The 16,508-nt window shown below is 39.5% G+C and overlaps 1 protein-coding gene across 1 annotated transcript in view; it reads right to left on the minus strand.

The window, feature by feature from the left end:
* Window positions 1-1,557: 1,557 nt before the first annotated feature.
* The window catches only part of SLCO1C1 (solute carrier organic anion transporter family member 1C1), a 32,774-nt gene continuing 17,823 nt past the window's right edge, over window positions 1,558-16,508 (minus strand). Inside the window, exons 9-17 of the mRNA XM_058655657.1 lie at window positions 16,035-16,133; window positions 14,881-15,126; window positions 13,460-13,624; window positions 9,488-9,683; window positions 7,172-7,337; window positions 5,479-5,663; window positions 4,865-4,929; window positions 4,272-4,389; window positions 1,558-2,745 (exon numbers count right to left, since the gene is read on the minus strand). Of these exons, the coding sequence (XP_058511640.1) occupies window positions 2,523-2,745; window positions 4,272-4,389; window positions 4,865-4,929; window positions 5,479-5,663; window positions 7,172-7,337; window positions 9,488-9,683; window positions 13,460-13,624; window positions 14,881-15,126; window positions 16,035-16,133 (1,463 nt within the window). The 3' untranslated portion in view covers window positions 1,558-2,522. The remainder of the gene's footprint in view (window positions 2,746-4,271; window positions 4,390-4,864; window positions 4,930-5,478; window positions 5,664-7,171; window positions 7,338-9,487; window positions 9,684-13,459; window positions 13,625-14,880; window positions 15,127-16,034; window positions 16,134-16,508) is intronic.

The following is a 16,508-nucleotide window of genomic DNA, read 5'->3' on the forward strand; positions in this document are numbered from 1 at the left end:
TGAGTGAGTGAGTGAGTGAGTGAGTGAGAGAGAGAGAAAGAGAAAGAGAAAGAGAAAGAGAAAGAGAAAGAGAAAGAGAGAGGAGAGTGGAGAGAGGAGAGAGAAGAGAGGAGGGCAGGCATTTTTCCATGTCTTTGCTCACTGATAAATACCTGCAATAGCACAGCTGGCCAGGCCAATGCCAGGAGCCTGGGATTTTAGCTGTGTCCCCAACATGGGTGGCAGTAATCCTAGTACTTCAGCCATAACCTGTTGCCTCCCAGGCTGGCATGAGCAGGACACTGGATTAGAAGTTGAGTAGCTAGGACTCAGACCAGGCACCCTTTATAAGGGATGTGGGAATCCCAGTGCCACAACACCCTACTATTTGGCATATTGTTTCATTAGAAAGTTGATGATTTAGAATTTGATTACTTTTAATAAACCCCAGACATGTGATTTAAGCTTAAAACAGATACTCAAGAAAAATTCTTTAGAAATGTTAATAAAAATACTTCTCTGTAGGTTGCTGAAATATACAGATGAAGAAAACAGCCAGAACAAAATGAACTAATGGAATAAAATAATGCAGAGAAATTCTACATATGAGATTGTCCCTTTAGTACTACACTGTTGAGTTAGGGTCAGCAAATGCGAAGACAGTTTTAGATTGAATCCTGATTGGGGTCTTCAAAGCGAATTCACATTAAACCTCTTTTGGCCTGTTTCATCATCAGTTCCATGTGGATTTTGATACTAACAATGCTACAAAGGTGAAAAGTTTTTAGGGTGTGTTGGTAACAAGTTCCCATTTTGATCTTGAACATCTCCTTGAAGGTAAGGGTTCTTCCGTGTGCTGGAGGGACGTTGCAGCCTCACACCCACTCCAACCCTTCAGTCTTCCAGTTTGCCTTCAACCAGGTCTTCTCTGGATATCACAGGCCGCACAGGCACCTGAGAGCAGGGGGTTGTGAGCCGGCAGTAGATGAAATGCCTCATGAGCATGCATTCTGACGGAAGTTGGCTAAGGTAAAGGGAAAAAAAGTAGCATGTCAGAAAAACACATAGCATGTACAAAAAATATATATAACAGATTAACTACAACAGGTTGCTAACCCACTCACCCCGGTCAGAGGAACAGCAAGAAGCCAGGGAAGAAGAAGTGCTGGGCTTGACTCCTTCCATTGCTGAGAAACAGTCATGTGGCATGCTGCAGCTTCCTGCCCAGGAGTTCCTAGGCCCTGTGATGAGTGGCAGAGAGCACCCAGCCACCACACGCAGCCCTTCCATCACGCCATCCACCACTCTCCCTTTCCCTTACAGTGACTAAGTGTATTGCATACTCTCAGACATGCAACTTTCAAACATATTTCGCAAACACATCATGTGACAAGGAGGGAGCTATTTACATCTAATATAATAAAGGACAATAAATATATTATTATTTATTTTATTAAGTTACATCCATGTGTACTTGCAGGGCTAAGTAATGTCCAGGTCACAGAACTTAAAAACATTTTAGGCCAACCATGCGTGGGACTCAAAATCCAAAAAAAATTTGTAACAGAGTAATTTTTTAAAAGATTTTTATTTGTTTTTATTGGAAAGGCAGATATACAGAGAGGAGATACAGAAAGATCTTCCATTTGCTGATCCACTCCACAAGTGGCCACAATGGCTGGAGCTGAGCCAACCTGAAGCCAGGAGCCTCTTTCGGGTCTCCCATGCAAGTGCAGAATCCCATGGCCTTGGGCTGTCCTCCACTGCTTCCCCAGGCCACAAGCAGGGAGCTGGAAGGCAAGTGGAGCAGCTGGGATACAAACTGGTGCCCACATGGGATCTCGGTGCGTGCAAGGCGTGTAACCTTTGGACTCCCGTGCCAGGCCCAATAGGTTAATTTTTTTAAGCTGATAATTTGTATGGTCTTCAAATGATGTAAATATACAAATAGCCACTGGCTGAGAAAGATTCCCCAACCAGTAGTGTCACATGAATAGCACACACTAATGAAAACTAGAATTTAAACCTCCAAGACTATTTGCCATTACGCTTTTGTATCAATTATTGTATTTCAAAAGAAATGAGGAAATTAAAATAAATGTACCTCTCCACATTCTGACTCAGTCCAAACATCATCATTAGGGCTATATATGAAATTACACAAGATGAGATTTAATCTTATAATCATATTCTCTTATTCTAGACAGATAACTGACCATTCCGTTGCTTTGTATACATCAGACAATAGAACCAATTCTTCCACCAAGAATAGAGCAAATATATCAATACACATTAGATGAACTGTAGCAGAATACATGAATGCTAAGGAATTTCTATATAAATTTCAAACGTTTAAAATCAGTTTTATCATCTTCATCTGGTTCTATTTAATTATATTGATATCAAGCATATTACTTAATGTTTCAAATCAAAAAGAAAGCAGACATTTCTGAAAGATTTTACACATTTTAAAATCTTTTGGATCAAAATACATTTGCAAAACTTCCACAAGTTAGAAAACATAGCTTCCACCCATCGTTTTCTTAAAGTTGTGTTTCCTTGCCTGGCCAGTAGCTGGGTTCAAGTAGCTGGTCATGGGGAAAGCAGTTTTCCTTCCTAAATCTTGTAGAGACCACTGCTGTTTCACTTGGCATTACAAAGCTCCCACGTTTCGAAGCATCTTTTTTCTTTAAAACCAAAAGCACTGCCATGCTTAGCACAATGGACACTGTGCCCAGGATCACGGTTACTCCCAGATAGATGTATCTACAAGAAGAGAGACTACCAATCATAACTGTGTCAACTATGGAACTTGAAATAAAGTGTAAAAGAAAGGTGATCGTTCCATTCTGATGGTTTTCCTAAAAATGCAAATATAATCTGGAATGGTAGAAATTGAGGGGCTTTCTCCATAAACTGGTAGGCTACCAAAGGCAGTTAATACAAAGCAATTGACTAGTACACCATTCTCAGGTCCTACTAATTGCACAGTCACTATTCCCATTGAAAAAGTGACTATCCTTTCTTGTTGCACAGAACAGTCCCAGTTTAGGTTAGTGTTGTCCCAGTATCATCTTATTAATGTCCCCGTTCATTCTCAAATGTTTCTAGACTGAATGATAAATTATGTGGTTATAATATCCTCAGACATTTCCTGAATTCATTTCTTTGGAAAAATTGCATCAAGCAATGTTAACGGAAATTGGAATCTGTAATGTAACAGTGATTTACAATCACACAGGATTAAATCGATTCCTTTCATGGAAGGCATTTAGTTCCTCACTTCCTCTGAAGTATGAAAGAGCAGGTTTAATGTTTCATTCTGGTCACCTTATAAACACGCTTTTACTTTCTGACTGAGTTTCACTGTCTCTACATTAAAGAGAATGCAGCCTTAGCAAATGTGAGTAAAGCCCAAATTATACTCACAGATCCGATCCCTATCAAAGACTAAAACAAATTTCACACATAACATCAAAGCCTATTAAATCAAACAACCACCTTGTTTCAAATGGTCCGCCCAATTCACATCTAACTTAGGCGGTTTAGCACCAAGTTTATTGCTTTGGAAAACACTCAGCTTTTAAGTCTTTAAAAAGAAGAAGAAATAAAAAAGCCCATGCTTTAAAGCCATTGAAATACTGCTTTAAGCAAGAAGAGGACTAAACACTTGATGAACTGAACTGAATGATACCCTGGTGGAAAAGCCATACCCCCAACCCCTCTACACACTCAGTCACACAGAGGAAACCTTTTGCTTTTATGCATTTTAAGGACTGGAATAATTGGACATCAGTTTGGCCATAAAAGCTGGGCAGATTTAGAGCCAAATGCAACTCTTGCCCAAGAGGATTATATCTGACGTAAATGGTACAGTTTGGCTCACTTTGAAAAAGAACAGAATTAAAACCAAAATGTGACGCAAATTTAAACGATTCTGAGTTACAGTGAATTACCATTTGTGTGCATAAACTTTCAAAATTCTACTTTACTCAGAACCTGTCATCCTGCTTTCTAAATTACTCATTTTAAAATGATTATTTATTTAAAATGGGAGTCAGTGTTAGGGATTGAGGGGAAAAGGAAGGGGGGTTAGTGGGAAGAGTCTAAGATCCAGACAATAAAATAACAGGATTATTCTATAACACAGAAATACATTTGGCTTTTTGGTTAGACTAATATTTACTTTGCAAGAAGTAAAACTGCAAGATGAATTAGCAGTGTCCCTGGCATTTACTGCATGAATTAGGATGTTGCGACAGTGAACTCTGGGAATGCATTTGACACGGTACCTGAAATAATTTGAATCATATAATCTGCAGGATCCTCTAGTTCCACATCTTTTAAATCCCCATTTGAGGCATGAAGTGTCAATCAAAACTCCGAAATATACTGGAGCTGGGATTCCTGCTGCGATAAAAACAAATAATTGCTACCAAAAACGTATGCACATCTTATACGTCATGAACAGCGTTGCAGCCCTATTACTTTTAGGTCAACAAGACCTCATCAGAAGATCAAAGACCGTCAGTTACATACAGAAATCTCCAAAAGCTTTCTCTATAGTGTAGTCTTTTTCTCATGATCTTTCTTTTTAATAAAAGCAAATTCATATTTTATTTCATAATAAACCTTTTCAATGTGGTTTGGTTTTCACAAATGTGGAAGGGACTCTCTTGGCTTTGGCTTGGATATTGTGGTTACTCTGGGAGCTAATCAGTGGATGGAGAAAGCACTGGGTGACCACTCAAGCCCCTGAGTGTCTGATCCCTGTGTGGGAGACACCGATTGAAAGGTTGCATCCTACATCCTATAAAAACATTCAGGACACCTTCCAGGTACACCTACGACAGCTACCACAGATTAGAGCACACATCATACTTACCAAGAACCCTCACTGCTAAGGTGTAGACACCCAGGGCAAAAGACTTCAGTTGTGGCTTGACGCACCTGAAAAATCAACAAAATACTATTACAAAAAAATCCATTATAATAAGTGGATGGGTTAGAGATAATCTGTTTAACACACATGAAATCCTATTCAAATTCAGGTAGCATTTATGCAGAAACCACCAGCCTGGTATCACAGGGAAGACACAGCCTGCAAAAAACTATTCAATTATATGCTATATTCCAATGACTATACAGTTCATAGTTGTAGAAGATACAGTTCAACTAAAACCCATTTTATCCACACGAGGCAACATGACCACCAGTATTACGAACAGCAGGTGATATCTGCTGAGTGACTACCTGATGTAGGCACTACACTGTTATCTAGATCAATAGTTTACAATTACTCTTTCAGTAAGAAAATGGCTATCCAGCCATATTTTTATATAAAAAACTACAATGGCTATGCACACACACTTTGTAAGTTGTTCACAAAATCTGTGACATACCTAACAGAAAACAGTTTAGAAAAACTGTTCTATATGAGCATGTTATATCAACACTGATATGTTTGGTATCAAAATGGGGGGTGAACTCATCCATCACCTCAGGAGTAACATGTATCCAGGTATGCCTCCTAGTGACAGAGTATAGTAGGTGATCACTGAGATTACAAGAAAATATAGAAACATTCTGGGACATCCATTATCTTTCTGACACCTTCCCATCACGCCTGAGGAACCTGCCGATTCAGGAGCTGCAATTTCCATACAGGTACAATTATAAAACATCTGTAGCACAAAAAAGAAAACATTAATATTACTATTTTCAAATACTAGTATTGATATTAACATTAAGGAGACATTAAAATAAGATCAAAGCAAATATTTATGGCAAACTCTATGGCATAATGGACATGCATGACAAAAACAATGGAGAAATGTTTGTTGATTTTCCTTATCAGAATACACTGAACACAGTGAAATTTATACGGTATTTCATTGCTCAAACACAGGTCATAGGTATAAAACCATTCATCATATGGAATAAAATCCCATCAAATCTTAACAGATCCAACCATGGCTCATCACCTTCACTTGAGTTTCCAAGCCTGCTACCACTATTTCCTGCCTTGATTATTGTAACAATCTTTTTATACTCATTCTATTTGTACTCCTATCCATCAACAGCTGGCAAAGGGAACCAAATGATGACCCAATTGTATTACTACCCTCAACTTTCTAAAGGCCACCTGTTGCATTATTAGGAAATCTCAGATTCTTACAGTAGTTTACACATCCTCTGTTCCTTGACCCATTCTTATTTCACTGATCAATGGACTTCATCCATATGCATATTCCCTGCAAGGACCATTTTATAACTGTATTTTTCCCTTGCCAACGCTCCCATCAAACATGGCAAGTGTACCCATGGCACATGACCCGGCTTTCTCTGCCCAGGCAATTCTTCTCCTAGATAACTACATGGCTAGTGCCTTTACTTCCAGTTCTACTCAGACTTTCCCTGATCATTCAGAGTAACACCCCATCAACCCATCCACTTAGCCTAACGTTTCCACAGTGAAACGTGGAACAGTTTATGGACTCTCATTTTAGGCAATAAATAAAAATTTGTTAAATACCTGGGCACAGTTTGAGAAGGTTACAAAATACATAGTGAATGTTAGGAAAAAATCCTGATACATAAAATTGTATTAGTCCTTGACAAAAAGATGATGATTTTGATAATCTCTTTCCATGTTTATGTGAATTTCACTTACAAATGCATAGATAGAGTAAGTTGTTGCTTTCATTACAAGCTTGTTACTTTTTCTAGAATAAATAAATCTGGTGTTTCCTTTTTCTAGGGAGAACAGCTATGTGGACTTTTAAATACATATGACAACTATATTTTTGTCTCCCACTTCGCAGCATGCTTTTTACAGTAGCCAAAATCAACTACCACAGCTTCCAACCTGTGCTTCCAATGACATGTCTCACTCCTCGATTCTAGCCCACTCACTCAACTGCGCTATTCATCCGCATGGCTTGTTCACTCAAACCAAGCTGTCCCAGAACCACCACCATCATCAGAGCCTAGACATCCATGTCTAAAATGTCTATTCTGGGTGCATTAAGAAATCGTTACAGTGTTCCTGTTTCCTTGTCACAAAATGAGATGGGGAAGGGAACAGCCAGGACTCCTACAGATGGGAGGCAGGGCTAGCCCCCCACAGAGCTGTACAATTTATACCGTCACAGTCCCTTGGACATACACTTCAAAGGAGGAGATTTCTTACAATATTATTTTCACTGCTGTTGGAGGCTTGGCAGCCAGCAAGACAAGCTGATGCGTACGTGATCCCATTCTCGCCACAAATGGGTTCCCATTTTGTCTCTGAACATTTACATCTTGAGTTGCAATCTGAAAAGAGAGCTCGTTCATGATAAGAGACAGGTTTGGTTCTGAAAAGAAATGTGACAGTATACAATATTACCTCTTAGCAAGTGGCACCTTCATGTTTTCAAGAGTCAATGTTCCTGTGGGATAGGATACCGTTAAAAAGCTAGCCTTTTGGAAACACAGTTGTTTTAGGAAATGAAAATTTCTGACTGTTACAGTAAATTCACTATTAACCAACTTTCCCTTGAATGTTATCTGAAGAGGTTTCCGGACTCAGTGCCCACTTTGCAGCTAAAGAATTCTATTAAACTCTGCTGCCCCTAAGATCTTCTGATAGGATCCTAGGCAAAGGTGTAGTAACATCAACAATTCCTCCTCCCCAACTCCTCTTAGCATCCCTCCTCCTCCTTTCCTGCTCCCCCTTTCCCAACTCCTTTTCTTCCTCCTTCCCTCCCATCTTCTCCCTTTCTATCTCCTTCCTCTTTTAAATATATGAATACATATTCTTTAAAAGGATTGTTAGGTGAGACTATGTGATAAACATGTTTTGAAAGCAGCCTTGCAAATCCAAGAATCAAGCTACACTATGAGCACTTTGGGCTGAGTTCATAAACAAAAGCAAGTGGACAGATACTTGGAGTAATTAGGGTCACATTCTCATTTGACAGATTGGCAAAGTAGACAGGCTGCTTGCTCAAATTCATGTCACTGAGTTATGACAAACCTGGGACTTGACTGTTTCCGGGCTTCTAGAGTCTAAATTTCTATCTCACATCAGGGTTATTTTCCTTACTGCAGAATAAAGATTTGTTTCTTCCACTGTCATATTTAGAGTTTGTCTACCATGTCCTGTTGAATGTTCATGATCAAAATAACCTTTCTGAACAAAGCAGGTTGGGGTAGTCCATAGGAAACATTTTGTATGTAAAGACCATAATTTTGTATTACAGAAAGTAAATTTAGTTTGCCATGTAGGGCAGAAATTAATTGCATACATGTTTTAGGAGGGTAATGTTGACAGCAGACTTGTGGTTTAAAACTTTAATTATAGGAAGGGTTTTAACAAATCTACCAGAATGTTTTTACCCAAATGAAAATTTATTTTTAAAGTAATCACACAGGGGTGGGGTCAGTGGGGAGAGATTTTGCCATTTCTTTCGATTCTTTCCAAATAGCAATGCTCATCTTGGCCATTGTCAAGGACATTTTAAACAAGAGGAAAAGCAGTTCTAGGAAAGATAGTGGAAAGTTTTAAACAATGATATCTGGAGAGTAGAGAGACAATGAACAAACAAGAAACAGATTAAGGTGCCATCTGCCTGCCTCCGAGGGACAGGTGGAGTGTCAGGCAATCATGTGTGGCATGGGGTAGGAGGTCAGTTGAGTCCTTTTAAACAAGTCATACATACTTTGTTGAAGAATGGAGAACACCATTAGTATAAAAAGATGAAACAGTTCTTACAAGTCCCACCATGGCAGTGAAGACACTATGGAAACTGAGTAACCTAAACACAAAGACTATAGGAGATGAGATAGGTTACAAGGCATCTATAAATATTGTCTTGACCAATTGGAAGACAATCTGCTAGAGAGCTGAGATCGGTCACTGGGTTGAAGCATAGCCATCCACTCTTAAAATTTCCTATGATTCAAGTACAACAGAGACTGAACACTGGCCTACAGAACACTCCACTATTCTAGGTGTCCAAGGCAAAAAGTACAATTTTTTTTCATAAATGGTGTGTCTAGTTTCTGTTGAACAAGTACTGATCATTAAATATTGTGCATTGTCTTGTCCATGTCTTACAAAATGTTAGAAGGTAGTTACCACTTTGATTTTATAACTGGGACAAAAGAATATAAACCCACATAATGTTCCTTTATGAAGAATAAGCAGAGGTAAAATGCAAGGTCTGTGTTTCCCCTACCAAGCTGTATCTCCAAGTTATACTGTATATTTAACACACAATATGAGTTAGGAGTTCTCATATTTCTCTAAGATATTCAAATTCAAATGAGATGACAAATTTGGTAACAGTCACAAATTTTGATCACAAGTATTTCCAGCTAAACGATAATAAAATAGTAACTTCCTTTTCATAATTAAGTTGTTTTTTTTAAAAAAATCACCATTATCTTATTTTAACACTCTATTGAACTCTTAAACAAATAAAGCCAATCCCTTCAAACCACTTAATGAAGGAAAACATACCCTTGGTAGGAAACTGTCAGTCCTGCCACATCAAAATTTTCACAGCCAATTGCAAACAAGGAAAGGAACAGCAGATAACCAAAGACTGCAGATCCCAAGTAGAGTTTTGCAGCTCCACATACACCTATTTTGAATTTTTTCATAGCTATTCCCCCAGAGAATATTCCAAGGGCCACTGCAGGTATGTTGATAAGCCCTGGGGAATAAGGAAAAAAGCATATTTTGGTGAATCTCTAAAAGGAATAATCTGAGTATGGTCATGTAATTAGACAAATCTGACATGTTAACTTACAGAGGTATTGAGTCACTGTTATCTAATGGCATCGAACATCAAGAGCTATTGATCAGAGCGTCAATCTGTAATAGCTCCTCCATCAGCGATACACAGGCTCACTGTTCTGCCGAAGAATGTGTCTAGTATGAGCTAATAACAACGACTGAGCAAAGCACTGGACTGATGATTTTCTGGTCTTATTCTTGCATTAAAAATTACCTGGCAACTGCGTGACTGCTATTTATTTATTTTAGATTATGAATTACGGATGTCAGTATTGTGGAATGGCTAGTTTAGTTGCTCGAGTTGTTGGTGCCATATCACAGTGCAGATTCTACTCTCAGCTGCTCTACTTCCAAACCAGCTTCCTGTTAGTACACCTGGGAGGGCAGGGGAATATGGCTCAAGAACTTGGGCACCTGTAACTGATACTGGAGACCCGGATGGACTTAGAAGTACCTGGCTTCAACCTGGCTAGGAACTGGCTGTGGCAGTCATTTGTGGAGAGAACCAGTGAAGATATATTTCTCCCTCACACAATAAAACAAATTTCACTACAAAGATTATTTTAATTAAAGAATAACCAGCCAGTGGAATACATGGAATTAAAAATGATCTTCTTGGTTTATGCTTTCTTTTTCAGAATTGATTTGTTTATCCAAAAAGCAGAAAAAGACACAGGAATATCAAAAAGCTATTTCACAGACTCATCCCTTTCCCAAATAGATGCATTAAGTCATGGCTGGGCTAGAAAGCCAGAAGCCAAGAATTCCATTTTGATCTCCCACATGAGTGGCAGAGAGTTAAGAAACTGGCTTAGTCTCAGATGCATTAAAAAGGAGTTGGTTACGGGTTGACACAGTGGCATAGCAAGCTAATCCTCAGCCCATGACACTGGCATCCCCATACGGGCACTGGTTTGCTTTCTGGCTGCTCCATGTCTAATCCAGCTCCCTGTTAGCAGTCTGGGAAAGCGAGAGAGGCTGGCCCAAGGCTTTGGAACTCTGCATCCTCATGAAGATATGGAAGAGGCTCCAGGCTCCCACCTCTGGTCCAGCCCAGCTCTGGTTGTTGCAGCCATTGGAGAAGAAAACCAGATGATGGAAATTTTCCCCCAGTTTGTCATCCCTGCTCCTTCTGTTACACTGGTTTTCCAGAAAAACAAATCTTTTTTTAAAAAAGTTGGGTAGGACGTTGAACAGTTGGAACATGAATGGGAATTCATATGGGATTCTGGAACTGGCAGGTGATGGTGGCCTGGTATCATTTTCCTGCCAAATAGAATTTTTCATAACTCAGACTCTCAGCTTGGTGTATGAGTGGTCCTCAAAGCATTCATGGAAAATGTTTAGTATGTGTGAAAAAAAAACTGTGTGAATTTAAAAATAATTTTACACCAACATTTTTGTTTTAATCCTACTTTCTACAAACATTCTGAAGCATGCTTGTATTTCTTATCATTAACAACCCCCACATATTCTCTTCACTTTCAATACACCAACTCTCGGCCAGGCATGTAATGCATTTATTGGCTACAGTCTTAAGAATTGGCATTTCATTATCATTGCCTCAGAGAGCAATGATCATGTTAGTAGGTAGTAAGACAAGATTTGAAGCCAAGCAGTCTAATATCAAATCCCAGGCTACTGAAGCCCTCTTCCAAAGGATTTGGGAAATAATATTCTTAACAAATAAATGTGTATCAGCAATCAGATCAAATATATGCAAATGTTGTTTCAGCAGTAAACAGATACTCCAACCTGAAAGGGGCATGATCAGGAAACGAGTGACGTGGAACTAGGAGAAAACACTCATTTCTGTATCCGTATCTGATGAGGGCTTGTAGGTATTGGCAAACAGCAGCAGCGAAAGTGGTGTGGGTTCCTGAAGCATCAAAAACATCAACTAGGAGTCACCTGATCAAAATAACAGAGCAAACCTAAATACCCACAACCTACATTATAGAACGCTAATGTTTCTCTCATTTGCTGCTTCTTTTAAAAGTGTAGAGAGATTGCTATTCCTTTTGCTCCATAATCCTTTCTGCTTTTTTTTCCTCAGAAAGAAAGCACAACTGCAGACATGATGTCTGTACTACAAGCCCCTCATTTTCGCATGTTTATATGAAAGAAATATAAAAAATATAGTTCCTGATTTTGATTTGTTTCCACAGATACGAGAATGCCATAGATACCAGAGTCCTATCTTCTCTCTCCCAAACTCGGTTGATGGAGAAAGTACCTCCTGAAAACCAGATGCTGAACTGAAATCTTCAGAGCAGGTGCCCAGCACTTCATTTTGTTTTGTAAAACATCAAGAGGATCTGAGACTTAGCAGTCACAGCAAGGCATCCCTTGCCTTAGGCTGGGCTGGTGTGAGGGACCTCCCTGGCCCCCTTTGACCTACAGGAACCTGAGAGTAGAAAGAAGGTTATTCTAGGAGCATCTGCCTCCGTAAGGATTGTGGGATATTCAGAAAATCCTCTTCTCATGCATCACTTTTCAAAAGTCCATGTTCTCTTAAAGCTTCTGAAGTTTCATGCGTTCTCTTGTCTGCAGGCCTTTCTGTACAAGATACCCGCTTTGCTGGATACAATGTCCTCCTGGCTGTCCTTAGTGGTTCCTACCCTTTGGTTTCTTAAGAGACTTTAGCTTTTAGTTATTAAATGTCATTCCCTTCTGCTAGAAGATTCTTCCTGGCTCCAAGATTAGGCATGTTCTGCTGGAATACCCTGAGTTTTCTATAAAGTAGGTAATGTGCACAGCCTCCCCAGCCCTAAGATGCCTCTGTCTGGAATTTTGGAGATGAATAGTCCAAAGAAAGAGTTGCTTATCTTAGCATGCCTTCATTATTCAGGATGATCACAGGAAAATTACATTTGCTATAGCATGCTGAGCTATTACCCACCTCTAGTCTCAAAGTTTTTTCAGAGATAAAGACAAAATGATTTTTAAAATACATTATGAAGAAAGCTAAATTGTAAGTCATTTGATGCTCCTGTTACAAAAAAGTGCCAAGTAAGTAGAATATATTTTATGCCTTAAAACAGAAACACTGATATCTTCATAGACTAAACGAACTAAGCCAGGCTTAAAAGGATCCAATTACTTCCAGAGCGATGGTTTTACATTTAAGGTTTCTGATTCTTATTCATTGATTTATTAATTCTGCTCTTTGTCCCCAAATACCTTTTTTGTGTATTTATTATACTTCTGTTCTAGAAACAAAATACTTTTAAACAATTCAATTTCCAGGGATCAGAAAAAAATGTTTTTGATTCTGAATAAAGACGTGCTTTATTTCCGGACGAACACCTTTTGTTCAGTTGTCCTGATCTAATCCCGATCTAATCCTAGAAAATGTTGGTGCAAAATGACCATGACTGTGAGTTGACAGTTACCCTTGAAACACAAAAACCCAGAAAGAATAATCTCCTGATTAAATGTATGTTTGGACTATAGGCTATTACTTCTCTAAGAAGTCATGCATCCACTGTTAGGGGTAATTCTTGCTATAAAGGTGTGCCAAAGACTATCCCACTATTTTATTCTACTAGGCATACATATTTTTAAATTTGTTTTTATTCCTCAACTAATATACCCTGTTACCTTTGGTCTGCTAGAACAATCTTCTCTAGCATTTCCAAGATGCTTCTGAACTAATACTGGAGGGAAAGCACAAAACACAGATGAGCATACCGATAACAAAGTTGGCTTTGGAGGATGACTGCCCGTACTGCTGCTCGATGTACTTGGGTTTGTAGGTCACCATGCCAAATAAAGAATTAAACTGAACGGTGCTTGCACACAAATATAAGAAATACACGGGGTTCCCTAAGAGATTCTTCAGGCATGGGAGAAAATCTGTGAGACAAAGAAACACACAGTAATTAAAGACAGCATCACACCTGGCTGAAGATAAAACTGTGGTGGCAGGATTTGATCGAGTCCATTTGTCATGCACTGCAGGATGACGTAAGGTACCACACACTTGCACACTCACATTCTGAGCTAATGGTGAAACCTAAGGCCGTGATCTGGAAAGACACAGGCATTGGCTTCACCATGCTGTGACAGAAGACTTCACCAGTGGTGAATGCCAGGAGGTACCAGGCGATGGGGACAAGAATTCCCCATCACCATCCAGCCGGGAACCAAAAGCAGGACATCAGTAATGGCTACTCTGCAAGCACTAGACTAGAAGTTAGAATGTCTACAGTTTCCATTCGAGTGCCTGAGTCTTAGTGTCAGTTCTCTTCTCGGTTCCAGTTTCCTGCCAAAGGGCACCCTAGCAAGCAATAGTGATGGCTCAAGTGGTCCTTCTCCTCCACTTGGGAGACCTATATGGAGTTTCTGGTGTTATGTTCTGCCCTGTCTAGCCCCCTGCATTTGGGGGGGGGAGGTTATTAGGAACTTCTCTAATTTTCTGTTTGTTTCTCTCCCTCCCCATGCCTCTACCCCTTTAATTACTTAATTCAATAATATTTGTCTTCTAGTTTCTATTCTTCAAACTTGGGTCATGATGAAGGGGAAAGAACAACAAGAGCCATCCCCACTGAATATACATAATTTAGTGTGAGAAATGATTTCTGTTGTTTTCTCTTTGTGTTGTTATATAGCCAACGTGAAGAATATATACAGACATGCCAATACTGCTTGAGGAAGAAACGGACCAACCATGTGGACACACAGTTCTATGGAAACAATTTGTAGAACCACCTCTGGCCTTCTGGCCACCCAGCACTCCTTATTGGGACAGATGCACTGGTATGCATGTCTCAAACATGTGACTCTCATCTGCTATAAGGCTGCAATCTCCAAAGACCAACTCTGTGCACCTCTGTCCACCCTTTGCACACAGTCACAGGGTCTACATACGCAGCCTGCAAAAGGACAGGGATGGCCCCAAGGAAGTTGAGCCAAGCTTGTAAGCATGCGCTTCCATTTTTCCCGTAACAAAGCTCACATGTAAGAGTTGCCTCTGTTTCTCTCGCACGCCTCCTTCCTTCCTTTTCCCCTCTCTGAACACAAGAAGGAACAGAGGGACACTGTTTGCACATCTCCTCTAGTCTCAACAGGAAAACTAAAAGGGCTTTGAAATCAAGTAGAGTCAGACTCACCTCTTGCCATTTCCAGCATTTTTGCCCTTTCTCCGTGAGCTGCTTGGTAGTTGGCCTGATCATCTACAATGAATCTGGATTTCTCACAGCAGGAACTCGACTCCTCTTTACTTTGGGGTCCTGGTGGACTCTTGGGTAAACACCAGAAAGGCACAGCTGCAAGAAGACTTAGGATCCCTGCAATTAGATAGCCAAGCCACCAGGCACCTACCCACTGCGGATCCTTTGGGGTGATGGTCACTTGATCTGAAAGAGAAGAGGGCTTCAGGAACTCATGTCGCAAGGCCAAGTGTGTTGTTGTGGGTTTCTTTTAACAACATGAAACCCTGGCATTAACTCTGGGTCAGAGTTAGAGTAATATAATTTCAGCAAAGTCATGAAGGGACAAACAAAAGTTGAGCAACATGTCTTTTTTCAATTTGAAATAAATAATAATAAATAATAATAATTTTGTATTCTGTTTTAACCTACCATGACTTTGAAATGTGAATGCATGTGTCACTTATTTACTTGTTTCTAACACCATTCTTAGAATTCTTTCTTAAAAGATAAATGCTGCCATCTCTAGCAGACACATCTAATAGGGAGAGGAGTAAATGAATAGCTACGGAGCGGTGAGATTTCACACTTATTTCCTGCACAATCAATCTTGCAAAAGGAAGGCCAATAGTCTTTAATACACCTCCCTGGAAAAAAAACTTATTCAGTTAAAAAAAAACAACAACAACAAAATGCAGGATGGGGGTAGAGTTTGGTTGCCAAAAGACTTTCATTCCCTGGTTCTTCCAGCAGGTCTCCTGGATACCTTATCAATTAATGTATCTGTAATGGATGTTGATATACCTGAAATCAACACACCAACCAGGAGCCTCCATGTGGAGCCTCAACTACATCAGAATGTCTTGAACTGGCCAACCAGAGTGAAAAAGGATCTTCCCAACAAACCATGTCTACCAGCTCTAACCACCACCAATTTTTCATATTTCACTTATTAATTCATAGGAGGATTACATCAATAAGAAGGTTCCCACAAATTCATTTTATGAAAGATGACTACCCTGTCATTTGCTAAAGAGGCAATTTAATACGTTTCACACTGTCCCCACGTAAAAAGTCACAGTCACTAAAATAAATGAATACATAAACTCCCTTACCTAGGTTTACAAAGCCAATGTCAACATAGAGTTTGGCACATAAGGAGCCCAACAAGAAGCCAAAGATTGGTCCTATAATTGCAACAGTCTGCACACACCCTGTATTAAGCAACAAAAAAGTAAAAAGGGAAAAAAGAAAAAGTTGCTGTTTATTTGCCTTGATAAATTAAAATTTAAAAAAAAACATTTGAGATCCAGTTAGTAGCTGAAAATGTTCCAACTCTTCATTTGTGTGTGTTTTATTTGTCAATTTCTCAACTACCCTGGAAAGGAAGGAAGTTCTTGAAGAAACAACAAACATCTTTAAGGCACCAATTGCTTCTTGGCAAGAAAAAGAGCATCAAGACTCTAAAGAAGCTATTTCCCCAAACGCAGTAAGCTTTACTTCCTGAGATTAGACTGCATACTCTTAACTGGAATTCTACTAGTTTGGATGGGCTTTCTATGACCTGTTGCAGTCACGAAAGCGTGAGA

Source organism: Ochotona princeps, chromosome 27 (genome assembly GCF_030435755.1).
Source record: "Ochotona princeps isolate mOchPri1 chromosome 27, mOchPri1.hap1, whole genome shotgun sequence".
Classification (NCBI taxonomy): domain Eukaryota; kingdom Metazoa; phylum Chordata; class Mammalia; order Lagomorpha; family Ochotonidae; genus Ochotona; species Ochotona princeps.